The sequence below is a fragment of the Lonchura striata genome, chromosome 2, assembly GCF_050655825.1.
Source record: "Lonchura striata isolate lonStrDom1 chromosome 2, ASM5065582v1, whole genome shotgun sequence".
NCBI classification, from domain to species: domain Eukaryota; kingdom Metazoa; phylum Chordata; class Aves; order Passeriformes; family Estrildidae; genus Lonchura; species Lonchura striata.
Genome location: NC_140704.1, coordinates 29,668,948 through 29,693,781, shown reverse-complemented (window position 1 = coordinate 29,693,781; position 24,834 = coordinate 29,668,948). Strand labels below are relative to the sequence as shown.

Genomic DNA, 24,834 nt, shown 5'->3' with positions numbered 1-24,834 from the left:
AATGTAGTAATGGTGACTTGGGAAGACAAGCACCATCACTCCAAATGTACCCCCCTTCCTGCTTCTTCCCCCATGGTGTATCCCCTTATTCAGCTGGAGTCAGCTGTCTCACTTCTGCAGAAGGTCTGCTTGCTTGGCAGGGCAGTGTGAGCGAGCAGCAAAGACCTGGACTCTGTGTCAGCAATCACAAAAAACAACCTTGTGTTATCAGCACTGTTGTAGCTGCAAATTCAAAGCACAGCACCAGACTGCTATGAAGAGAATCAACTTCACTCAGCCAAACCCAGCAAAGGAAAGCAGCTTTTTTATCTCGTTTCAGCAGCTAGCTAAGCTCTCTATTACTCAGCCTACTTTATCTCAAATTATTTTCTAGTAGCACCAGCCTATGTGGAGTTTTCATTATCAACCCTTTCTTTACAGCTACAATAAAGGCCTTCCCTTTTGTAATAGTTATTTTCATGTGAAAGGTGGCAGATATTGTGCAGTGGTATCAGGATGTTAGTCAATATCTGGATTCACTTTCTCACAATGATGGAGGATTGCTTTATAGCCAATTGTTTTTATATGACAAAAATGCATATGTGTTTTGAAAGAAGACACCTTTCTACATTTTTTCCAGAATAACCAACTTGAAGAAAGCATTTCAACAAACTAAAGCCAAAAGACATTTAATGTAAGCAGTAAGAATGCTCCAAGTTAAATCACTCCATTACTCTGACACTGCGCTGCTGTAAATAGGTTCTAAAAAATCTGGTTACAAAGTCCAAATCTCAAGCAGTCAGGTGAAAATTAAAATGCATCTCTAGAAAACAACAAAAAAATCTTTGAGTGATGAAAATGCTCTTCAAGAAGAGAAACCAATGAAGTTCAATGACAAAATCCACCAAGAATAGGTATAAACTTTTTAAGTGCTCTAGTTTGGCATATCCAAATAGTACAGCATTTCTTGGATACTCAAATGAGTCAGACTTTCTCTGAGAGGCAACACTCTTCACCTTCCAGAAACAGAGTCAGATTCATTGTGTTTTACTGTTCCCTTTCAGAATCAGGTTTGGAAAGCAAATCCACAACTCTGATTGGGAATTTCAACATTTGTGTGGGTGGATGGGTTTGTTTAACCACAAGCCCAAAGAGACAATGTATTTTTAATACAATAGAAAAACTTTAATTATTCCATACAATCCACTGATCTATCTTCTGACTACTAAAACAAATTCACATTATGAGACATGAGAGTTTTAGAAGTGGTAATATTTTCAGTATTTTTGCATTGTTACACATTTACACTCCATTATAATCTACCATATTTATGAAACCAGATCCACCCAAAATTAAGCACTACAAAAACAATCATGAAAAAAGTCAAAATTGAAGCAGCAATGTGGTATTCTTGTAAGCTTCATTAACCCTCTCCATATGACAACTCCTTGGCTTTATTATTGTACTGCACAAAACACAAAGCCTGTGTAGACCAGGAAAATGAACTGTTCCTAAAGGCAGCCATGAGACCATCACTGTTGTCTTGACATACTGAGAATGGCTGGAGAGAAACTGAGGGCAACAGAACAGCAACTGGGAGAAGAAAACCCCTGTGTACATTTTATTAGACTTCAGCAGGCCTGAATGCTCTTATGGTGTTTCAGCACACAAGTAGGCTCTTACCCTGGATCTCCAGGTCTATGTCTGAGCCAGACACAGCTGCTGGCTAGGCACAGCAGCAGCTCCCAGAGCAGCTCCAGGAGAAGGTGCTGACCATGGATGCTGAAGATTCAGCTACACCTGAAGAGAAGCAGTTCTATAGCAAGTTCTTGACATCCCTCTGCTTTCAGTTTCTGCTCTTTCCCTTCAAAACTTCAATGTAATTCCTTCTTCAGAAGCACTCAGCTCGTGAAAGTCTGAAAGTGCTTTGATGGGCATGTGTTTCAACTTCTTTTTGCCTCCTCTGAGGAAATTAAGGAAGGATCTCTTTAGTAAAGGGTGACTGTATGAGAATCTACTTCTGTCTGCCTCCAGATTTCCATTCCACCTGGCTCAGGTGCTGTATTCCTCCTTGGCAGAGGCCCTTTAATACTCTTCCCCTTTTCTTCCTGTAGACTTGTCTTTCAGACTACAGCAAATGCCTACCCTGCCAGCAGCAGCAATTGAGTGAAGAATGAATGAAGAAAAAGTGCAGTGCAGATCTGCAATCAGTATGATTAGAAACAAATGGGACATTGTGTGCCTTGCGTGTTTAGATGTCTACTGTTTCAGCTGATGCACCACTTCTTTCACAGGCAGCAAGAGGGACCACCCTTTCCTTCAGCTCAGGCAACACTTTCTACATGGATAACACACGATTCTAACTTGAATTCTTTGTTTTCAGAAAACAAACTACCAGAAAGCATTTTTTTTGTTGCTGTTTTTCTTTCTTTTTTTTTTACATGTCATTCAATCTCTCATGAAATCAAGACTGTTATCTGGATGACACAGAAATATACACTGCTGAGTCATTACAACAATGACTTTACACCATCTAAAAAAAATAGCTGTACAACAGCTTTCCAGACGTCAAGTTTCTTGTATCAGAGATGACAGACACTGATTGTGCAAATACCAAACCTCATTCACTTGTCAAGGGACAAAAGTTTCAAGTTAATCAGATGCAGATTACATTCTCCTGGTTTTCTTCATTCATTTTTCTCATAATGGCAATATTCATTAACATTGTTTTTATTCTCAATAAAATTCTAAAGCTAACAAAAAAACAAAACAAACAGGAAAAGGGGGAGGGGTGAAGACTACAGTAGTCATTAACATACACTTATGTGCACTACAGAAAATAACATCTCTAGCTTCTATTTTTACCTTAACAGGAAAGTGGGAAACAAAAAGGTTTACTAGAGTACATCTTAAAACCTAAGTAAATCATACCCAACCATCCACCATAAATTTTTATCATTTTAATGAGGATTCATGTGAATTTTTGTAATCAATGAATACAGCAGAAAATACCTCTAGGGGCTTTTTTTTTACAGCAGATAACCCAGTAGTGCTATAAAACTCATTGTATAGAGTTTACCATAACAATTAACAAAGACTTAAACAGCAGTTCAACTCTGCCCAGCTACTGAATGCACCCATCTACTTTAAGATAGAGATTCTTAGAAGAAAAACATCAGAAATTAAATATGAAAACTACACATTTCTTACAGGACTTGTGTTTTATTTTGAGTACATGTAGAATACCTATTTATGGAGAAATACCAACTATGAAGAATCAGTATTTTTAAGTAGAGGGTGCAGAAAAAAGATTTAGTCCTTTATAAACTTATCAAATAAATGCACTAGGGTTTGCACGGGGATCCTTTTGGTTCCTGTATCTGTAAGTCAGCCAGACTCCCAGAATCTGAAAATAAAAACCAAAGATATTATTAAGCAGAGGTCTCCATCCCATCTTCTAGTTTTACAAAATTTCTTTTAAACACAAAATCATGACAAAGAATTTTCAGTTTAGGATACAAGTTTCGGATATTTTGCTGCTGCTAAAATTGTACAACCACACTCCACCTTTCTTAATTAGAAAAAAGAATGCACCCCTCTCTCTGAATAAAATCATACCCTAGCAACAGACAGAAAAAACAAAACAAAAACCACAAAACTTATCAACAACAAAAACCAAACCCATATTCACAATGCAATAAAAATTTCCCGTTGTTACAATGGAAGTTAAATTATTCTTCTCCCCTTCCCAAATGATACTCAAAGCTGCTTTTAATATAATGATAAAAAAAAATTCTCAAAATTGTTTCACTTTACCATTACCTCTTAACTATACAGCTATTCTTGTGCATTTTCAAATCTTGTCATTCCCCCCAGCTACCTTCCCCCCCCCCAGCACTTTCACATTTTTAGCTGAGATGGCTGAGATCAGTGTGATTTGGTTTAAGTTGCTGTATCTCTCTTCTTGCTGTCATATGTACAAACCTTCTCAAAATTGCACTAAGCAGCAGGAAGAGGACTTTCAGATGCTCTACTCTGTGACTAGAAAAGACCTGCTCTGAGGATTTTTATACTCCAATCAATAAAGCAAGTTATGCATCATCATGGTACTAAAGCAAAGAGCCAACAAACATTCTTAATTTTAACCTACTGTTTAAAATACAGCTTACTCCTCATGCAACTCTATCTTTGCATTATAGGTGGCACAAAACAAAAAAAATCTCAAAGACCTTGTGTGCTAGAGTGGGGAATAGGCGGGAAGAAGAGGGAACAAGGTAAAGCAACAGCACTCTTTTAGTACTGCTGGAGAATGGTACACTTGAACAGCTAACTTTCTGAAAAGCTTAAACTTTACAGCACCACATTTTAATGCTGAGGTTTTTGTCTAAATAACGAAGCTGCAAGCAAAGCTTTCCTTCTGACACAGGTCTGTCAGCAAGGTCATAGCTTTGAAAAAGTGGGCCTTATTCATGATCTGATTCCTGAGATTGGATTGAGGCTTCCTGTAACAAACCCCCTAAAACAGTGTTTCACAAAACAAAGCTTTAGAAGTGGGAAGAAAGCACTTAATTTTCCAACTACCCACTCACCTCTGTGAAACTGAAGAAGAGTCCTATCCCGCCAACAAATCTCAGCACCATTCCAGAATATTCTTCCATTATCGGTGCACATGGTCTACAGTGGAGAGTTCTAAGACAATCCTGTAGCAGATAAGAGAATTGCTCTCCATTTGCTGATGACACTTTCTTGTTTGAAAGCATCTAGTTTGCTCCAGAAGAGACTGCTACCCATAGACAAAACTACAGGATTTTTAAAAGACTCCAAGAGCCCAAGTGTATATACAAATGACAATGTTGCAGTCATGCTGGCATGGTAGCGTGGAGGAAGATTTTAGAAAGGCCTTGGGAATGGTAAACTGAGGGAAAGGATACATTCATGTATGCCCCATTGTTTTAGAAAGGCTTTGGGAATGAGAAACTGAGGGAAAAGATACATTTATGTATGCTCCACTGTTTCGGGAAAGTCCCGCTTCAGCATTCCTCTGTAGACCCCCTTCTCCCCACCCCTGAGCAGTTCCCATTGGACCTGGCCCCTGGGGTGGTTCTGATGTGCCTTAGCTGAACACTGTCTCTATTGTTTAAGACCTTATCTCTTAATTTTGCTGTATAAAACTGTATCTGGGCAATAGCCCAGGGCCTTTGGTCACTGCAATGCTTCAGGCAATACAATCTCTCTGGACAAGCATACCATTGGTCTCTCTTGGTCTCTTTATCTCGAACCCTTGCGGCGACTGAGGCAGCGCCGCAGCTCGGACCGTGCTAACCCAGACGCTGCCTGGTGAACCCAGGGCAGCGGGACCGCGGAAAACCCCGGCCCCTGGAGGGGACAGCTAGCCGGAGGGTCCCGGGGGGCCGGGGAGGGACGGGGGACAGCGGCGAGTAACCCCCGAGAGCAAAGTGGCGGTCGAAAGAGAAGCAACAAGTGGCGCACCAACGTTGGGCTTTGCACTGGTCTGAGCAAGCCTGCCGCAGCCGTCGTGGACAGTGCACTGGCTAGGAGCTTTTCCAGACACCGCAGTGTCACCGCGAGCTGCAGAGCGGGGAGCGGTGTGAATAAATCGCTACGCAGGCTGTCGGCTCTGCGGGGAGAAGCTCTGGGATCACGCTGGTGGTGTGAGGCACTTGCCTCTCCACACAGCCCAGCAGGACTGTTGCCGTGGAGACAGACGCCGATTTCTGTCCGGCGAGGTCGTCACGGGTCGGACGGCACCTCTCCACACCCGGGAGACCGCCCGGGGTTCGGGAACCGTTGCTGCAGTGGTGTCTAAAGGACGGCGGTGGGTGAGTCTCGGTACTGGGGGGCAGGGGCCCGGCCAGGAGACACCGGCTCCTGTGTGCCCGTGGGGGGACACGCCAGCGCGCAGGCGTGACGGGAGTCTCCGTCGTAGCTTTAGAACTTTGGGTTTGCTGCAGTAATTGGTTGAGATTTGCTGTGAAGCCAGCCATGGGTGTTAGGCTGACTACACAGCAGAAAGAGATTTATAAACAAGTTCAGGAGCCCCTGCTGAGTGCAGGTGTCAAATTTCCTAAGAGCCTTGTAAAAGAGTTTGTCAGATGGTTATCAGTAAGTATTCCGGAGATAACAGAGCAAGTAGTGAGAGAAAGACGATTTTGGAAGCGTGTTGGTGCAGTGCTGAGTGAAAGGACAAAGGCAGGAGATCCCTCAGTGAAAGAAGGTTTTATGAGAATGTTTTTGGTCGTTTACGATGTTGTGAAAGAGAGTGCGGACACTCAGGGCGCCCAGGGAGCAGAAAAGCGCCCTGTCGCGTCCCCGGTGCCCCCCCGCACCCCCTGCGGTGAGAAAACTAACTGTGCAGATGTAGATTTAGTTTCTAACCCTTCTCCGCCTCCTGCTTTCGCTCCCGCAGCTGAAAATCCATGCTTTGCACCCCCCATTCCCCCTCCCGTGCAGCCCCCACAAGATGGAGGTGGCCACGCGGTTTTCCCTTCTCCATCCCCGCATTCCCTGCTCCCTGTGCCAGCCCAGAACATGCCCCCAGCCCTCGCATTCCCCCCTCCGCCTGTCCCTGACCCCAACCCCTCCTCCCTTGCGGCGGTTCAGCCCACATTCCAGCCCCCGGTCCAGCCCTCAGCTCCTCCTCTCGCAGTTCCATCACCACCCCCTGTCCCTGTCCCTGTTCCTGCCCCGCTCCACGCAGCCCCGCCGGCTGCGGCCACTCCCTCACAAGCCGGCCCTCCTCCTCCTCCCTCTCCCTCTCCCGGTTTCCCTGGCAACGGCAGCGCCCAGGCTGTCAGCCGGGAAGTGCTCAGAGAGACCGAGCCTGCGTTCTTAGCCCCCGTGATTTATAATGCCAGGGGACAGAACGCCAAATGGGAGCCCCTTTCGTATGATAGTATTAGGGAACTTTGCAAAACGAAGCGTGAGTTTGGGGAAAGAAGTGAATTTTTTAAGAGCATTTTGAAAGCTACGATATGCTCCAAGACATTTGTCCCCGCTGATTTGAAGTGTCTTTTCAGTTGCTTGCTCCCTCAGTCTGAGTTTAGATTGTGGGAAAGAACGTGGAAAAGACTTGCAGCAGATCTCCTCCCAGAGATTCTGCAAAGTCCAAGCCTTTCCACAGATATAGAGGATGAGGAAATCACTTTAGAACATCTAGTGGGTGAAGGTGATTGGAGCCAAGCTGAAAAGCAAGCAGCAGGCATTCCCAAAGCAGTGTTAGACCTGTCCAGGGATGCAGCAGAACGTGCATTTTTTAATATGCCTTCTAAAGACCCTATTGTCTCATATACCGCTTTAAAGCAGTCTGTTTCAGAACCATTCATGGATTTTGTGGATCGAGTGCGAGCCTCTGTGGAAAAAAGGGTGCAAAATCCAGAGCTCCAAGACCAACTTACATTAGAACTGGTCACCACAAATGCAAATGAAGCCTGTCAGCGAATCATCCTAGCTCTTCCATCATCGCCTCCCCCCACACTCGATCAGCTCATCAAGGAGTGCACCAGGAAAGCTATGCTGATGACAGAGGACTCAGTGATAAAACCACGGGAAAGGGTGGTTGCTTCAGGAGCAGCAACCCCCAGGACTCCAGGATCTGAAGGGCCTCCTCGACAAGGGGGGAAGGCGGGAGGGGGGAGAATCATTTTCCTTTATACTGGCAGAGCAAAATGTATCTTTTTCAGAGTTAGTTCACTTTGTTGTATGATTTTATCTCTCTTTCAGACTAGCAGAATGTCAATTTCCACATTCCTGCTCATCGTTTGGTTCCAGGGAATGGTCATCTACCCTTCCACGGTGGATGCATGGATTGTTCCACAGCCCAAGAAAAATGTGTGGGTCACGCTAGCCCAAGCCTTGCAACAGGATCATATGTGTTTGTCCACTGCCTCAGCAGAAAATCCGATGTCCACATGTTTAATAGGGGTTCCAAGTAAGGGGGATGAGTTTCCAATTGATCTGGTCCGTTTGCAAAAGCAGGTGAACGAAAATAAAATACCTAAAGGTGCAGGACAAGTTGAAGCACAAGTGCGAAATCCCCTCATTTTGTGGCAAGGGTGGGTTTCACATTTGCCCACTGCTGAGGGGGAGCCCCAGGAATTAGAACTCCTAGGCTCTGCAAAAGCTGAATTTTGCATTCAATTTGATTTTTCCCCAACCAAAGAAGTAAAATTATATGAGCATGTCAAACAGTACAAGGTAGAATTCAGAGCAGGTCAATGGTGCACAGCTGTCTACAAGCTGAAATTTACATTCACCACTGATTTCCGTCCACACAAGCTGGACAAGGGAATGTTTCTTATCTGTGGGGACAGAGCGTACCCAGGAATCCCATCTCGTCTTATTGGAGGTCCATGTACTTTTGGGCATCTGACCCTTGCTTCCCCCAACATGACCCAAATTCCAATTGGGCAAGCAAAAAGTGGGAAAAAAATTACTAAGCGGAGTGCAAGCCAATTTGATGAACATTGTGATGCAGAAATTTATCATTGGGCAAAATCCAAAAGAGTTGCTGTCTCTGTGTTTTTACCATGGGTTGCAGCAGCCAAAGCATTGAGTGAATTAGGCAATCTAGAATGCTGGGTGACCAAGCAGGCAAATTTAACATCAGCAGCCCTGAGTGACCTCCTAGAAGACGAGGAAATAACCAGAAAGGCTACCCTCCAAAATAGGGCAGCTATTGATTTCCTGCTGTTGGCACATGGTCATGGATGTAAAGAATTTGATGGGTTGTGTTGTTTTGATCTGTCATCTAAAGGACAGAGTGTCCACTCGTCCATTCAGGAAATGAGAAGCCTCATTGGGAATGTGAAGCAAGAAAATGAGGATTGGTTTAAAAATCTGTTCAAAGACTGGGACCTTTCTGGGTGGGCAGTGTCTCTTTTAAAAGACATCTTTTACTTTCTAGTTGCATTGTTTTTAGTTCTGTTAGCATTTGGAATTCTGAAGCGGATCGTCTCCAAGGTCATCACCTCGAAGCCGAAGGCTTCTGCGCCGGTTTTCATCGCTGCTGCCGCCACGGAAAGCGATTGGTGGGAAGACGACAAGCAGAAAGACACTGCAGTTTAAGAGCCACAGTTTACCTTCTCCCAAGGTATCGTTCATCTTAGTAATTGAAAAGCGGGGAATTGTTGCAGTCATGCTGGCATGGTAGCGTGGAGGAAGATTTTAGAAAGGCCTTGGGAATGGTAAACTGAGGGAAAGGATACATTCATGTATGCCCCATTGTTTTAGAAAGGCTTTGGGAATGAGAAACTGAGGGAAAAGATACATTTATGTATGCTCCACTGTTTCGGGAAAGTCCCGCTTCAGCATTCCTCTGTAGACCCCCTTCTCCCCACCCCTGAGCAGTTCCCATTGGACCTGGCCCCTGGGGTGGTTCTGATGTGCCTTAGCTGAACACTGTCTCTATTGTTTAAGACCTTATCTCTTAATTTTGCTGTATAAAACTGTATCTGGGCAATAGCCCAGGGCCTTTGGTCACTGCAATGCTTCAGGCAATACAATCTCTCTGGACAAGCATACCATTGGTCTCTCTTGGTCTCTTTATCTCGAACCCTTGCGGCGACTGAGGCAGCGCCGCAGCTCGGACCGTGCTAACCCAGACGCTGCCTGGTGAACCCAGGGCAGCGGGACCGCGGAAAACCCCGGCCCCTGGAGGGGACAGCTAGCCGGAGGGTCCCGGGGGGCCGGGGAGGGACGGGGGACAGCGGCGAGTAACCCCCGAGAGCAAAGTGGCGGTCGAAAGAGAAGCAACATGACAATAGAGTACAAACTTTGCAGGGTGCCCTGTAATTGTCTTTCCAGTAAGTTAAGAGCTTAGTATCACTCTAACAACTACATTACACATCTGTTAAATTCTGCTTGCTGTAACTATGGAAACATTTTTGAACAAATGCAATGTGAAAAAGTTATGGGTTTTCACACTTGAAGAACTTACAGCGGCACAGGTTTCATTCGGGTAAAATACTCTGAATCCACAACAATTCAGATTTCTCTCAATATCTGTTCTTGCACTGTTGGTGTTACTCCATCCCACCTCTAGAAGTTCACTCTAGAAGGCATAAGCAAATACGTATATTACATTAATTGAACTGTTTTACACTACAAGCCAATATACAAAATCTAGTTGATAATGCCCTAACTAAAGCCTTCAGATCTTGATGCTTAACAGGAGAATATAAATATATTAAAGAATGACTGGAGTGCCCAAAGAGGCTGCGTAGCTAATGAAAGAACAGCAGCTCACAGCAACATTCATGGGTATAATTTCTTTCCTTCGTTTTTGCTAAACCAGACAAGATCTTTAGTAAAGGGACATGTAACTAATCTAGCTGGGACTGCCCATGCTATACACAAAAAGCACCCTCGCATGCAAAACTTATTTAGTCACAGCACCCTCACCCACTTCTTATGCAGTGAGAACTGGTCTCCATAACACAGGGAAGACTGTTCTACTTTCACACAACTGCCTAATGTAGTTATGACCTTTCCAGTTCCACAAGAACATTTCAATGACTTTAACTGACACCATGATTACTGTGTATTTCATCAGCTTATCTGAAATTGCTGAACATGAGATATATTCATAATATCATGCTGCTAGACCTGTGACCATAAACTAGAAAGGAAACTTAAAAACAAATCAATTAAAAAAAAAAAAAAGAGTAATTTTAGGACCCAAATGTACTCCTTTCTAGCTACCAGAGCCAAGCATTGACCAAGGTCTATCTCGTCTTTAAATAAATGGGACGATGCTGATTTTCTTAAAACATGCTCTCCCCATTTTATGGAGGACTATATACAAATACATGTGCCTGTGTACATACATATTTATAGTGTTATGCTATAGATTAACTTTTCTTACCTGCTGTTCCTCATTTAGTGCCAAACAGGCACAGGAGACAGAAAACTGGACAATAAAGACTAGCAGAAGAATAATCATGTACTGGAAACAATCAATAGTTAAGGATGTACTCTCAAATTAGTTTTGCTTTTATAACATATACACCTAATGGTATTACTTATTTCACTGGGTAACAGTAAGTTCTTTAAAACAAAACAACTATGGAAGCAATTTTCAAATAGATATGGAAAAGATGACCTAAATAATGTTCCCAAAACCCACTCACCATGTATTACCTCTTTTTGGCTACTACTATACATAGATGATACTTCCTTGTTAGGTATTTCTTGCCTAGCAAGAAAACATGAGCAGGGAAGTCAATAAAAAGAGCTTTGAGAGCAATATCTCCAGCCATTTTCTCCAGCTTTAGGGACTCATGTAATTTCAATATACTTCACTTAAATAAAGTAGTAGAGAAAATATTTTTCTGGGTATTCCATATTCAGATTACATTTTTTCAATTACAGAGTCCTGTAATTAATTACAAAAGATAACTTTAATGGAGATTTAAAAAAAAAAAGGTAAGAGTTACTCTTGGAACACAACCTCACACACTTTTGTACTACTGCATCTGAAGATGGTATAAAACAAAAAGAATAAACTATGATACTAAATATTGTGTTTTGAAAGTTGAGGAGTATTTTCAAAATTTGGCTGCTATGTTCAGAGGCAGATATTTCACACAGTTTAGCTGTTTGTAAAGTGGAGGTCAGCTTTTATTCACAGACCACAGAAGTTAAACATTAATAGTTCACCTACTTTAGCCCCGTATAGGGCTGAACACACAGTATGAGGCACCTGTGACACAGTCAGCTACCATAAAAAGATCTCAAAGAATTAAAATACTCTTAAAAAGAGATGTGAATACTTCTATCTTCACAGCACAAACAATGGAGGGAAAAAAGGAAACTGAAATAAAGTTAAATGGGAAGGAAGTCTAATTTAGACTGCACTGACCAAAGTAAGACTGTGAATTTCTGTTCCATTTCTGAAGCACCTCCTCCAGCAGTCTCAGCTGACATAGGAGGTTGTTTACATGGTTCAAACCACACTGCAATCAATGCAATGCATCAGAAGGATACAAAGAATAGCAATACTTGATGATGTTTCACTGCACCAATCAATCCAACTAAGGCAATAAAGAAGAGGAAGACTCCCACTGCAATTACCACTCCAACAACTCTGAAACTAGAGATGAGGCCGAAGCCAATTCCCCATGCTGCAATTCCAATCAGCAGCAGGCTCACCAGCTGGAGGGAAGAGAAAACACAAAGTTAGACTGCATATTAAAACAGGCTCCCACACACAGGTAATTTTTTTACATTAAAGTTGTTTTTAAAAAGGTACAATTTTTCTTTCTGGTGCAAAGAGAAGTAGCACAACCCTAAACAAACCAATCCTCCACATCATTGTGTAAGTAATTTCAGTTCCAGATGTTTTAAGGCATACATATTCTTCCACACTGTCAATGTGGAACTGTTACAACTCAAACTACCTATAAGTCAAGCAAGCCATGTTGTACTATCAGTGACTGAGTAGACACTAAACTGTAGATCATAACATAGCTGACAAATAAGATAATAATCATCAGCTTTAATTCAGAATGAAGTAAGAACCAAAATTTCAGATCTTTTGTTAGACTGTGGCAGTATATTTAAAGAAAACAGAATATACAGCTGCACAGCTCTGAATGTGTAAAAAAGGGCACTTCACCAAAACTTACTGTAATCAACTGTATTAACTCATTAAAGAAGTTTCTACATACTTAATAATGTAACACAACAGTTAACATGGTCACACAAAAATATATTTCAGATCTGAATTTCAAGGACTTTAGGCAGTCAAACAATAAAGGCATCCTGTCTCCTCCACATATTGCTTCAAGAAAATAGCTCTACTATTAAGTGAATCCTATTTCAATACCCAAAATGCTTATGCTGTTTCCTTCCTTTTAAACATGGTATTTAGGGAAGGCAGGCAGGAATCTGTCCCAGTTATTTCACAGATTTATTGTTTATATGGGCAGGAAGCTCCAGCCTTTCCTGTTTCCACACCAAAAAAACACAACCCCAAGAAAAAAGAAATTCCAACATGAAAAGCTGCAGAGAAATCTGTAATGAAGTCCAGCAGGAGGGAAGCAGCAAAGCCAATCCAGATGTCCAAGGCACAAGATGCCCAAGACTCTCTAGTTTGAAACAGACCTATGTGTAACATTACTCATTACATTCTCTGTTAAATTACACCAATTCAATATAAGTTTTAACTTTCCAAAAGTTCTCACCAAAAAACACTCTGCTTTATAGCTATTTTTAAAGAATCCAAACCAACAATATAAAACAGTAGGCACTTAATCTAGTTCAACTACTTGGCTTTGTTTAACAACAGGTATAGAGCAAGCACTTACACTTGCTCACCATGTCTATTCAAACAAGGCACAATTTCATGAAGCACATTTTACTGTTTACCCAGAGGCAGGAAGAATTAAAAAAGAAAAAAAAAAAGGTAATTTCCAACTTAAAACTTTAGTATACTTACCCTACAGCTGGGAAATCTTGTTGGTATTAATGCCAAATACATCTATATATTCTTTTCGTTTAAATACATTTTAGAGGACTACCTATGCAATGCAGCTTTTGAAACATGGAAATCTAAGATAACATCAAGAAAGCTAGTAAAATAACTAGAGATGCTCATCAAGATCTAAACACAGCAGGTAGATTTTTTTTTTGTGTTCACACAGGAATACATCTCAAAAAACTTTTTACCAAAAGCCAGTAATCCACACAAGAAATTCAAGACCCTGCAAGAATAAAAGCAGGATATTTGTCATACCTACACTTCTCTTTTAACACCTAAAGATACAAAAAACAATATAAAATTCAAAGGAATTTTTCAGTACCAGCAGAGTTTAGGATGCTTTCACATTTGTCCTTGTTTCTCTTAAACAAAAAGCCTAAATTTCCACATTCATTTAAAACCAAAACAACAGGACAAGGTGTCAGGAATCAAAATTACAGAGAAAACCGAAGAAAAAAAATAAAACAACTTGGCTCTTACATAAATTTTCTGAATCCATGCTGCACAAATCTATAAACTTCCCAATACCAGTACATTAATAATTAGCCTGGCTAATCAGACAGCTTATTGCAAGACCTACCTTTTTTGATCTATGCCCACTCACTTTATTTCACTGTCTCATTCCACTGGATTTATTTTTCCATGTAAGTACCAGAAGCAAGTAACTAAAGAAACCCCATAGCCCAATTTCCAATCAAGGAGTGCTGTTTGACATCCCATGCTCTGCATCATCTTCTAAATACTGAACTCACACTTCCATAGGTCTTTAAAAGAAGAAAATCTCACAAGCAATGACAAAGCTCAATTTATTTCACAAAGAACAGATGAAACTTTGTTCCTAATAGTTTTCACCAATACTTTTCTGTCTGAGGGCAAATCTTTCACCAATCTGCCTCCAGGATACCGAAATACCTGTTTGTTCAGCTCTTTGTTCAAAAGCATTAGATGAAATTAGTTTGTTCTTTAAAGACTGAAATCTAAACAAGAGACAAAATCCGTGCCTCTAAGACCTCCTGGATAAACACAGTCTGTGAGGTGCAGCATACCAGTTGCTTCTTGGTGCCATTACTGATCTCATCTTACATTAATCTGATGATACAGGCATAAAATTATCTGCATGACACCAAAAGTGTCCTGACATCCCAGCACAAAAAGCTTTTCTGGTAGAAACACCCACATTTGCAATCTAGAAAAGGTCTGGTTTTCAATCAAGTGGGGAAAATAAGCCTCTTTGATTCTAAACCCATTACCGAACCATTCAAGTTTAGAGCTATCAATCTCATTTTCAAGTGTTACCTCTGAAATACCAAGGTTCTGTTGTTTTCTTCCATTTGACAAAATTGTCCATTGTCCAATTCCTTAAAACATCTGGAAATTCAGTGTGATCACAGTGGCTCTGGCTGACATATTATATGAAAATTGTGTATCTAGTCAGGCAGATCCACGATTTGGATCAAAATCATTACTGGTCATTCCTTTCTTGCCACCTGAAATTGTGGAAAATTGACTGGTTCAAAACTGAAATGGTTTTTCAGATTTATTAATCACTCCAGAAAGTGATTTAGTATTAAGTTTATGTCTCCTCCACATGTTTACTGAAAGATGAAATTATGGTTATTCCTTCATATTCAGGTTTGGCATAGACTATCTCTATACAGTTTTTTAGTGTCATAATGCATAAAAAAGTAAAGCAAATGCACACTACTACAAAAAGGAAAAATAACAAGCTGTTTCAAGAAGAGTTTTTTCAAGTCTGTAAAACAATAGAAGGCTCATAGTGCTATGTAGTGTTTAGCCACTGGAAATGACTACTCAACAGTGTTTATTCCAATGTTTTGAGATGAAATTATTTAAATGCAATATATCTAAAATTGAAGCTGCTATGGCTTTACAGTATAATGTACTTGAAACAAAATTAGTGACCCTCACCCACTTCAAATTAGTAACATGTACATTATAAACGTACAAGCTTTACCTACATGCAAAAAGGTCAAGTATTTCTGTTAAATGAAGGAAAAAGGACTCTCTACAGAGCTTCTGAATGTCACATTTTATTTAACTGAGACCACATTTCACGGCAGCAGAAGCCTCCCAAAGTAAACAATGTCATCCTTGGAAGACTGAATTATCTGTGAAATTTCGTTTTACCTATTTGAATTTACTTAGACAAAGCTAGCTTTAGTTTGTAACACTTAAAAATGTTTGCTTGACATATCTAGCAGAAATATCTGAAATCACAGGCCAGTTTTTATTGATTAGGGCTAATCCAATTTCCCACAGGAGAAATGGCCTGTTAGAGCTAGTCCTTGCCCTGGGCAGGAGCCTTGTTCCTCCTTGGCCAGATCAGGCCTGGGGCACAGGCTGTATCTATATTTTTGTAGGTTATTTTGCTTTAATAAAGGCTGTTCCTGCACTGATGCTGGCTGCATGACTGAATGGCCACAGGCCACACTGCTGAACTTGAAGAGCAGTAATTGATGGCTCAGCATCCAGCTGGTAGCAGGTAAGCACCACCAAAAAGGCTGGAGCCAATATCACACAGTATCTTCTTCAACAACCTGAATATAACACAAAATGAATTCTCAGAAAATATGTGGATGATACTGAACAAGGAGGAGTGGCTGACTCTCCAAAAAGAGATTTAACTCAGATATACCTTGAAAAACTTGAGGAATAAGCCAACCTTAGTAACCTTGCAAAATTGTGCTCCTGGGTGCTTCAGTGGAACCTGGGATCAAACCAGTTGAACAGCAGCCTTAATGAGACAGATAGGGAGATCAAATTGTTTGTCAGGTTGAACACAAGCCAGGAGTCAGTTCCACTGCAAACAGGGAAACCAAGAGTGCAATCAAAGGAAACACAATGCTGGTGAGACTGAAGCTCAAATACTGTGTTCCATTTCAAGTCTCCCAGGCGGAAAAGGAATTTGAGAACCTGGCAGGAGTCAGTAAAATAGCATAGAGCCTTGATAATGAAAGGTTTGAGAAGAGGTGATGGAGCTGGGTTTCTTTAGTATGACAAAGAGGCTGCCTGGGTGTAAACACATAATAACTAAAGCTTGAAGGCACATTACATAAACATGGAAGCAAATTCTTCTGAATATCATAAGTAACAGCTTGGGAGCTTCAGACTGGACATTAGAAAACACACCTGCAAGGTGGTTTGGTGATGATCTTTGTTCTCAGGGGTGTCCAAGACTCTGCAGGCTAAGCCACAGACAGCAAGCTACTGTTACTCATAATCCTACTCATAATCCTACTCATGCCTACTCAGGAGCAGGCACCTGGACTGATAAGCCCCAAAAATGCCTTCCAACCAACACTCCCACATACCACAGCCAGCACTTTGATCATGGCACTCTCTCCACACCAAAATCAAAGTTTTAACAGGTAGATAAGATGTGGATTTAGCACTTATCAAGGACTATCTTCTCCACCAATTCAAACCCTAGCTACCTTAAGGGCATACACATAAATCTAGACTTAGCATAATTAAAAATATAAATTAGCAATTTTTAAATTAAGAAAATGCTTTACTAGAACAAACCTTTAGGTAGCACAAATTCGAGGTGAAGATGAGAGGTTTTTCCTATGAGATAAGAGTATTTCTACTTTGGAATAAAACAAATTGAAAAAAAAATTCAAGCTATTGTCAGTAGACAAAACATTACTCCAATGTCAGTACCTGTATAGGGAAAATTTTAGGGAAGATTTAAGTTCAAGATCAGTGGAAGAGATCAGACACCAGTTTAGGCAACTTCCCTTTTTTAATACACATACATATATTTGAACTTCAGAGCTGTTCCAAATATAACAGTTTCCCTAATAAATCTCCAAATTTGCTCTCTTATTTAAATCCAAGTTATCCTGTGCACATAGCTGTTCATTTCCCTCCTTCCTGTACTGGAAAAAAGGTATTTCTTTCCACAAGTGTCCCTTCTGTACTTATGTGCAAGTTTATAGTCTACACTAGAAAAAAGAAACAAAGATTTCAAACTATTTCCCTGTACAATACCATGAGAAACAATTCAAATGCTAAAACCACTTCCTCCTTCCTACAACAGTAAGCCACCAGCAAATCTGCTGTCTTGACTAAGTGGCAACTTTTTGGTATTTCAACTAGCTTGGACTGCTGGCCAGGAAGGAAGTCATATGCAGAAGATGGTATTCCCACTGCTTCCTTACCACCTCAGTACAAACAGGAGTGTATAAAAACTACACATCACAATTTAAATTTCACTAACTACTGACTCACCATTCCTAGGTAAAGAGATTATACAGCATTTATTCTTGTATCAGCAAGGGAAATATTTAGAGAATAGCTGTCAAAGTGAATTTGGAACAGGAACTGAAACCAGAGATTACACAAATTATGAAATACATCCTCCCTAACATCTCTGCCTGCATGCAAGTTCATATTCTACTACTTTTAAGGGTAGTTTAAAATTTAAATGTCAAATGGCGTGTATACTGAAGGTAGAGGTTTCCACTACTCTCCCATTCCACTTGGGCAACCATTTCTGCACAGCCGTAGGGAATCTAGAAAGACAATTCTGATTCCTGGCACTTAAATTAAAAACACGTTAAAACAACAGGCAGTACATAGTGGCGTAACCAAAACCTTTAGCAAGCTAAAATTAAGCTAAATTGGATTCTATCACAGCTGTAAGCTACTCAACTTAAGCAACTTTATTTCCTTACAGTACTACTTCAGCTTTACTGAGAGCAAAGGAAAGCTCTGGGTACCTCCAAAGGATTTCTAACAGAAAGCAAAATCTTCCACCTTTACGTGACTTACTTCAATGAGGGATCAGTAGTCTGATTACTGAACAGCCTTGAGACACATAGTGTGGAACAAGCAATTTATGTGAAAGGCAGCATTCCTGAATCCTATCACAAAAGCCTGTTCTTTCAGTTTCAGGCCTTGTAAAGAGTTATTCACTTTATTGGCCATGTAACAAACTATTTACACACTAAAATGTCAGATTTAACCCCTGCTTAATACTCTCTGGTCTTTGGAAATGGAAGCTTTCTGCTGTGCAGCAGGAGCAATTATGTTCTAAAATGTTTTTTTATTTGCGTGTTTATTCATTGGTTACAAATTGTTTTCACAAAGCCTGGCGAGCCCACAGATCCTTCTTCCACACATCATATCTGCTTCAACAAAAACAAGAGTACAAAGCCCCACAACTAATGATGTTAGCTACAAGGCTTCTACAGGGCATTTATAGGAGTTCTCAATAATCGTTCTGGTTTTGAAGTGCCTACCTGTACCACCAGGATGGCTGAAAAAGACCAGCAGTATCAAAGCACACCATGTTCCATATACCCTCCTCCTCTGTGCCCTGTCATTCTCCTCTTTCCCTAAGGACAGGCTGCCTTCTTAGCTCTACATGCCAATGAGCACTCTGCACAGGACAGTGAAAAGCCAAAACCCTCTCCCAGCTGGCTTAGGACCCAGAACATGTCCTGATTCTGACCCACCACCACAAACTGCTGGCACTTTGGCTATAAACTGACAAACAGTATAGCCGAGGGCCTTTCCAAGCCCTGGAAAAAAAAAAACCTTAAAATATCTATCTGCACTTTTGCTGTAGTCTTAAGCGTGAGCGCAGAAACCTTCCCAAAACACCTATGAAAATAAAAAGGCCACAAGACTGACAAGACCAACACCAGCTTCCTTGACCAATACCTGGGAGCTTCTGTACCAATTTTATTTACATGTCAAGACTAGAGAGTCCAGCTTATACTGCCATCTTCAAAATGTTCTTGAGAACAACAGAAATGGCTCTAAGGCAGCCTGTCCCATTTGCTGAGCATCCAGTCATGACAATGAGGGAGCCCAGCACGGAACAGGCTGGTGCTGGGCAAACTCTTGATGCTGCACACCTAAATGCAGACCAGAGCCTGTTAGACAGGGCAAGCAGTGAGTATTTTATCTTCTTTATCTTACAGTTGAAAACAAACTTAGGACAAACCAAAATGGAGCTGCACTCAGAGACTGCAGGCTCACTCATCAATGTAAAAGAAATTGCCACTTCAGGCAAGATCTGTACTTGTCTAACTTCTCTCTGCTTGTACCTGGCTCTGTGCAGCCACTACGCCAGTCAGGAAATATCAGAGAACACGAAGACACATTCCCTTTCCAGAGGGAAACCCTGATGTTCGCCCTGCCTCTAACACCAAGTTTCCCCTATGCAACAAAAAGATTAAGCAGACAGACTTGCGTGGAAGATGCAACATTCCTCTGCATCAGGAACTCTGAAAGTAAGACAAACATTATTATAAAATACATTAGTAATTGAAAATCCTCTTAACATCTTCAAGGCCAGGTTGGATGAGGCTTTGAACAACCCGGTCTAGTGGTAGGTGTCCCTTTACATGGTAGAGGGGGTTGGACTATCACGATTTTGAAGGTCCCTTCAACCTAAATTATCCTATGATACCAAGCACACACTGTCCAAATCTGAGAAGTTCTATACTTATCTTTGCATATTTCCATAATACAGGGAAAGAAAGTTTGATAAAGAGGGCAGAAAGCCCAAATGCAACTTCAATAATTACAGCACCCAGAGAACAAGAGAAAGTGATAGGAAAAGCAAAACAAACAAGCCCAAAAAACTCTTTTCAAACACAATGCTTTGAAAATGGATGCAAAAACCATTCAATAATCAGTCAAAAAAAAGAGGTTCAGAGAACGACATAATATAAAAAGTGAACTATTTTGGTACAGTACTTTCTAGTCTTACAAGTCAATGTGGAGGCTTTTATCGAATAAGCTTTGTGCTACTAAAAAAATACACACTTCTAATGGAAAAGGTACTGTATGTTTTAACTGAAATCAAATAGCTGCTCTAGGTGTAAGAAAACATAAAGCCTGCTCATCAAAATATGAGATGTTTACATGCTGCCAACAAACATTTTTGCTGCAGCAATAATTAAGTAGCTGCTTGGGTGACAAAACCAACCACAACACCCAAATGAACAATCAGTACTCTTTGTTTTATTTGAACATTTAATCTCATGGCTCACCTACCACTTCAACCTTTCACCATTAGTTAGGAACTTCCTCTCCAAAAATCAGATATGAGCAAAGACACTGAATATTTCCTTGGAAGCTTAAGTTTTAAGCTACAAACACACCACTGAATTTGGATTAATTCTGTGGACAGGCACTTTAAACAGTTTGTATAGATTTGTCATTTGATGGGAAATATAAATATGACTGACTAAATAAAAACTAAATAGGCCACATACACAAAATTAGTATTTTAAAGGTTCTTGTATTCAGTTCCTCCATGTAAGGCTTTATTCTGACAATACACATCATCATGCACTCAGAGTCAATAAATAGTCTCAATTATTTTTTTCTACTCTTCCTCTACCCATATGAACCACACTGAAGTCAGCAAGACTCAGCATAGATGCCAAAATTACTCATATAAAATAGACTGGAAAATAGGATCAGGGCCTAAGGACACTAGCGTAGTTGGGAGAAAACCCAAAACTCACCAGCAAAGTAAAATCTGAAAAGAACATTAAGTGAGCAATTGGGTTAGTAGGTTTCTGGCTTTTTGTCTTAAACCAGTAACTGATTTATTACTGATATTTTTCTTGGTGTACTATTACAAAAAATCAAAAAAGGCAGTACTAAATTTTTTTTTAATTCACCTAAAATATAATATTTTATCTCAGAGTGTTTTAATGAAAGGCAGAATGTAAATTGAAACCTCCAATATACAGTTTTCAGGAGTTAATTCATGTCATATAGACACATCAGTGCTGGCTACAAAAACATCCAAGAAGTGTCACCTATCCCTTCTTACCACCACTACTCGCTTCTAACCATTTATTAGTGAATCAACACTATTTTAAAGAGACAATCATTAAATTATTGCTCTGATTGTCTTCTGTATTATTTTTCCAGCTGGGAGAAAATAAGTCCATCATTCACTGTGCTGCTTCAATACTTTATTTCAGGTTTCTGTCTAACCAAGGAACAGAAAAGCCTCACACACTTTACTAATCAAATCTACCAGGCCAACTAAGCACTTTTAAGTGTTATTTCTCCAACTATGAATTTAAAAGCATTAAGTCTTGTAACTTGTCTATAATTAATAAACAATACTAACAATAACAACTGGATATTCTTGTAACTATCATTTAAAGAAGTCATTCCTTCCCTTTAGCAAAAAGGTATGTTTTGCATAGGTCAAGTGACAGAAGACAAAGTGACACCCACAAAGTAAAGTCTACTCAAGCAGACATCAGAGCAGAGATTAAAGTTGTAAATACACTGTACACATACCAAAGACAAAACTACAGAAGTCCAAAAGTTCAACCCACCCTTGCTAAGGCCAAATATGCCCAAAAGACCTACCAGACTCATTACACCTGGTTAATATATGGCTATATGACTGTAAAATTAATGATGGAGTCATTAGAAAAAAAAAGCCTGCTGTCCACATGACATTACAGTATTATTTGTGCATCCATCTGAGAATGATCCAGATTTCTCTCACTCTTCCATCACTCAAGGAATAATAGCAATAATGACAAAAGAAGTCTTGCATTAACTGAAAAGCAAAATCTATCTATAACACACCCATAACCCATCTTGTGGCACAGGAAAATCTCATTAAAAGTTGACCACAATGATCTTCTGGGATCCCTTTCAAGCTCAGCTATTTTATGATTGGCTCCATCATGACACTCTACATCCATTAAACTTACCTTCAGCTACAGATACCAAACACCTATCTGCTCCTCTCCCCGTTCTGGCTGGGTACAGCCCAACAACATGACACATCACAGGGATCCAGGCTGACTTTCACAGTGGGTAGGCTGGGCTGCCTAAGCATGCTCCAGACTTTTTCAGGGACATATTTTACTCCTCAAGCTCCTCCAAGGATGGAGATGAAGTAATAGTGCAGCCTCTCCTACAAAAAGGTTTCTCTTCTAGTCTTTTCTGAGGAAAGGAGGGGTTGAGTCACCTTGTACACCCAAGAACATCCACCAATTCTGGTTTCAGCATAGGTGCTTCCACGTCCTTTTGTGCTCCATACTGGTGAGTGCCATCAGGTCCAGTGACTACCAGCTACTCTTTGTTCTGATGAACAGCATTAGACCTGCTTGTTCTCCAGTCTTGTTGTCAGCCCAGATGGGGCAGTGCTTTTGGAAAAGCACAGTTACAACTGCCCACAAGCACTGGCTGACCCCAATTCCAGTCTGCTGAAAGTCACTCCCAAGCACAGTTGTTAAACTTGAAATATTAGAGGACATCCTACCTCTCCAGATGTCCTGTGAGAGGAAGTCATTACACTTACTCCCATTTCTTGTTATTTCTGAGCTCTTAAAAATAGATAGCGAGGAAAAAAATTCCTGTAGCTACACTACAATTGGAGATTTTTTCCTTCTCTGCTGAAAACAAGCCCTCCAACATGCTGGAACAGAATAAGGCACCTGTCTGGACCTCCCCAGCAAAGTAATTTATTTCAGTTTAACATCTTACTTCCCCCCCCCCCCCCGGCTCCGTATCTTCCCACCACCCCAGGCACTCAGTAACTCCCTGGTGCACCCCAGGGAACACCGGGGGTGCTGGGGGCTTCGTCACTGACCGGCCTGCACTTATGTGGGCGCTGATGCCTGGCTGAGCGATGACAAAACCAACGCCTCCCTGCTTCACGCCCGAATTGGTGCAGCGCCCTTTCCAGACGGAGAAGAAGGGCACCGGCGGGCCGGCCCCGGGGCCGCTCCCTGCGGGAGGCGAGCCAGCCGCCGCCCCGGGCGGGCAGCGCTCCCGGGCCTCCCTGGATTTTGATCCCGAGCAGCCACGTCCGCGCGGCGACAAAGCCCGGCCTAAGCGCTGTCACCCCCGCACCCCTCCCAGCCCGGCCTCCCCAGCCGGAGCCGCGACCCCCGCGGCACATCCCGCCGCGCCACCTCCCCAGCCCAGCCCAGCCCAGGCCAGGCAGCGGCGAGAGCGGCGGGACGAGGCAGAGCCCGCGGCGGCGGGCGGGCCGGGCACGCACCGTGTAGAGCAGGTTGAGGGCGCACAGGCAGTTCTTGGAGCAGGCGAAGCCCCCGCACGCCATGGCCGCTGCGCCGCCGCCCCGCGCGGCAGCCGCTCCGCCAGGAGGCCGCGGCCCCGCCCCCGGCGCGCGCGGGTGCGGCCGCAGCAGGTGAGCGGCGCCCGCTGATTGGCCGCCGCGGGGCGCAAAGGTAAATGTATGCAAATGAGGGCTATGACGTCGGCGCAGTCACCCGCTATCCGGCGGCTCGCGCTGCGCGGGCGCGGTCCCCGTTGCTGTGACGACACCAGCCCCGGTCCCGGTTCCCGGTTCCCCGTTGCTGTGACATCACGAGCCCCGGTTCCCGTTGCTGTGACGACACGAGCCCGCTGCCCGTTCCCCGCTGCCCGTTCCCCGCTGCCCGGTCCCCGCTGCCCGGTCCCCGCTGCCCGGTCCCCGCTGCCGTGAGTGCGCCATCCCGGGCCTCGCGCCCGCCCCGCGGCGCCGTTCCGTTCCCCTCAGGAGCGGCGGCGCCTCGCCGGTGACGGCGCACCCCTGTCATCCGTGGCCTGTGTAATCCCAAGGAAAACATCCAGCGATTTACGTGTACGGCCGTGAGAGTATTCGGAGTGCTGGTACTTCTACCAGCCCGGCAAGGCACCATCAAGTCCAACTGTCAACCCAGCACTGCTGCTGTCATCTTATTTCTATTCTTAACATATTTTATTTATCTATTTCTTTTTTTTTACTAAATCATCTTTCTACTGAACCTCCTTACATATTTGTATATTTCCTTAGTTTGAGGGTTAAATATTTTCAATTACAATTATTCTGCTTTACAAAACCTTCCACCTATATAGATATTTCCTGTTATTCAGTACCTAGTTTTTATTAAGTGTTCCTTTTTGACTTGAATGGTGTCCTGGTTCACTCCAACCATCCAAAATCCTATCTTCACAGACTCCGTGGGCTGCAGCCTGCTGAGTGATGCTTTATAATAAATATAACAGATCTAATATCTGCCAGGTATTCCCGTATGGATATGTGTTGTGGGATTCGTGTCCAAGATAGTTTCTTGTCTTTTTTGCTGGGCTTCACAAAGAGACAAGGACATGCTTGTTCCACCCTCGGGATGTCCATAAGGGTACATGACACATTAGTTTTACTGTATCAGGTTTTGGTTTCAGAGAACTTCAGTTCATAGTAAGCAAAGGAAGCTGTGTCTACTTTCTGATGAATTCACGTCAATTCTTAATAGGAACTTGTAATCAAAACAGTTCAGGGAGGAAATTCCAAAAGTGGGGGTTTTTTTATGTAATTTAGCTGGCCTTCATCTGCTAAGGAAGCC

General features: G+C 42.1%; 2 protein-coding genes across 3 annotated transcripts; one reads left to right on the top strand and one right to left on the bottom strand.

Annotated features, from left to right (window-relative positions):
- Nucleotides 1-1,233: 1,233 nt before the first annotated feature.
- Nucleotides 1,234-23,617, bottom strand: TSPAN13 (tetraspanin 13). Of its 2 annotated transcripts, none has more exons than XM_021538304.4 (6): nucleotides 23,508-23,617; nucleotides 11,983-12,150; nucleotides 10,862-10,942; nucleotides 9,935-10,048; nucleotides 4,569-4,679; nucleotides 1,234-3,385 (listed from the first exon to the last, which is right to left on the bottom strand). In XM_021538304.4, the coding sequence occupies exons 1-6, from the start codon at nucleotides 23,568-23,570 to the stop codon at nucleotides 3,311-3,313; spliced, it is 612 nt and encodes a 203-aa protein (XP_021393979.1). In that variant the 5' UTR covers nucleotides 23,571-23,617; the 3' UTR covers nucleotides 1,234-3,310. The 2 variants fall into 2 exon arrangements, with proteins under 2 accessions (XP_021393979.1, XP_085423713.1); XM_085567587.1 differs by having other exon boundaries at nucleotides 23,094-23,585.
- Nucleotides 5,356-9,518, top strand: LOC146768166 (uncharacterized). The gene has a single exon (XM_085567543.1). The coding sequence runs from the start codon at nucleotides 5,983-5,985 to the stop codon at nucleotides 9,061-9,063; it is 3,081 nt and encodes a 1,026-aa protein (XP_085423669.1). The 5' UTR covers nucleotides 5,356-5,982; the 3' UTR covers nucleotides 9,064-9,518.
- Nucleotides 23,618-24,834: the final 1,217 nt, after the last annotated feature.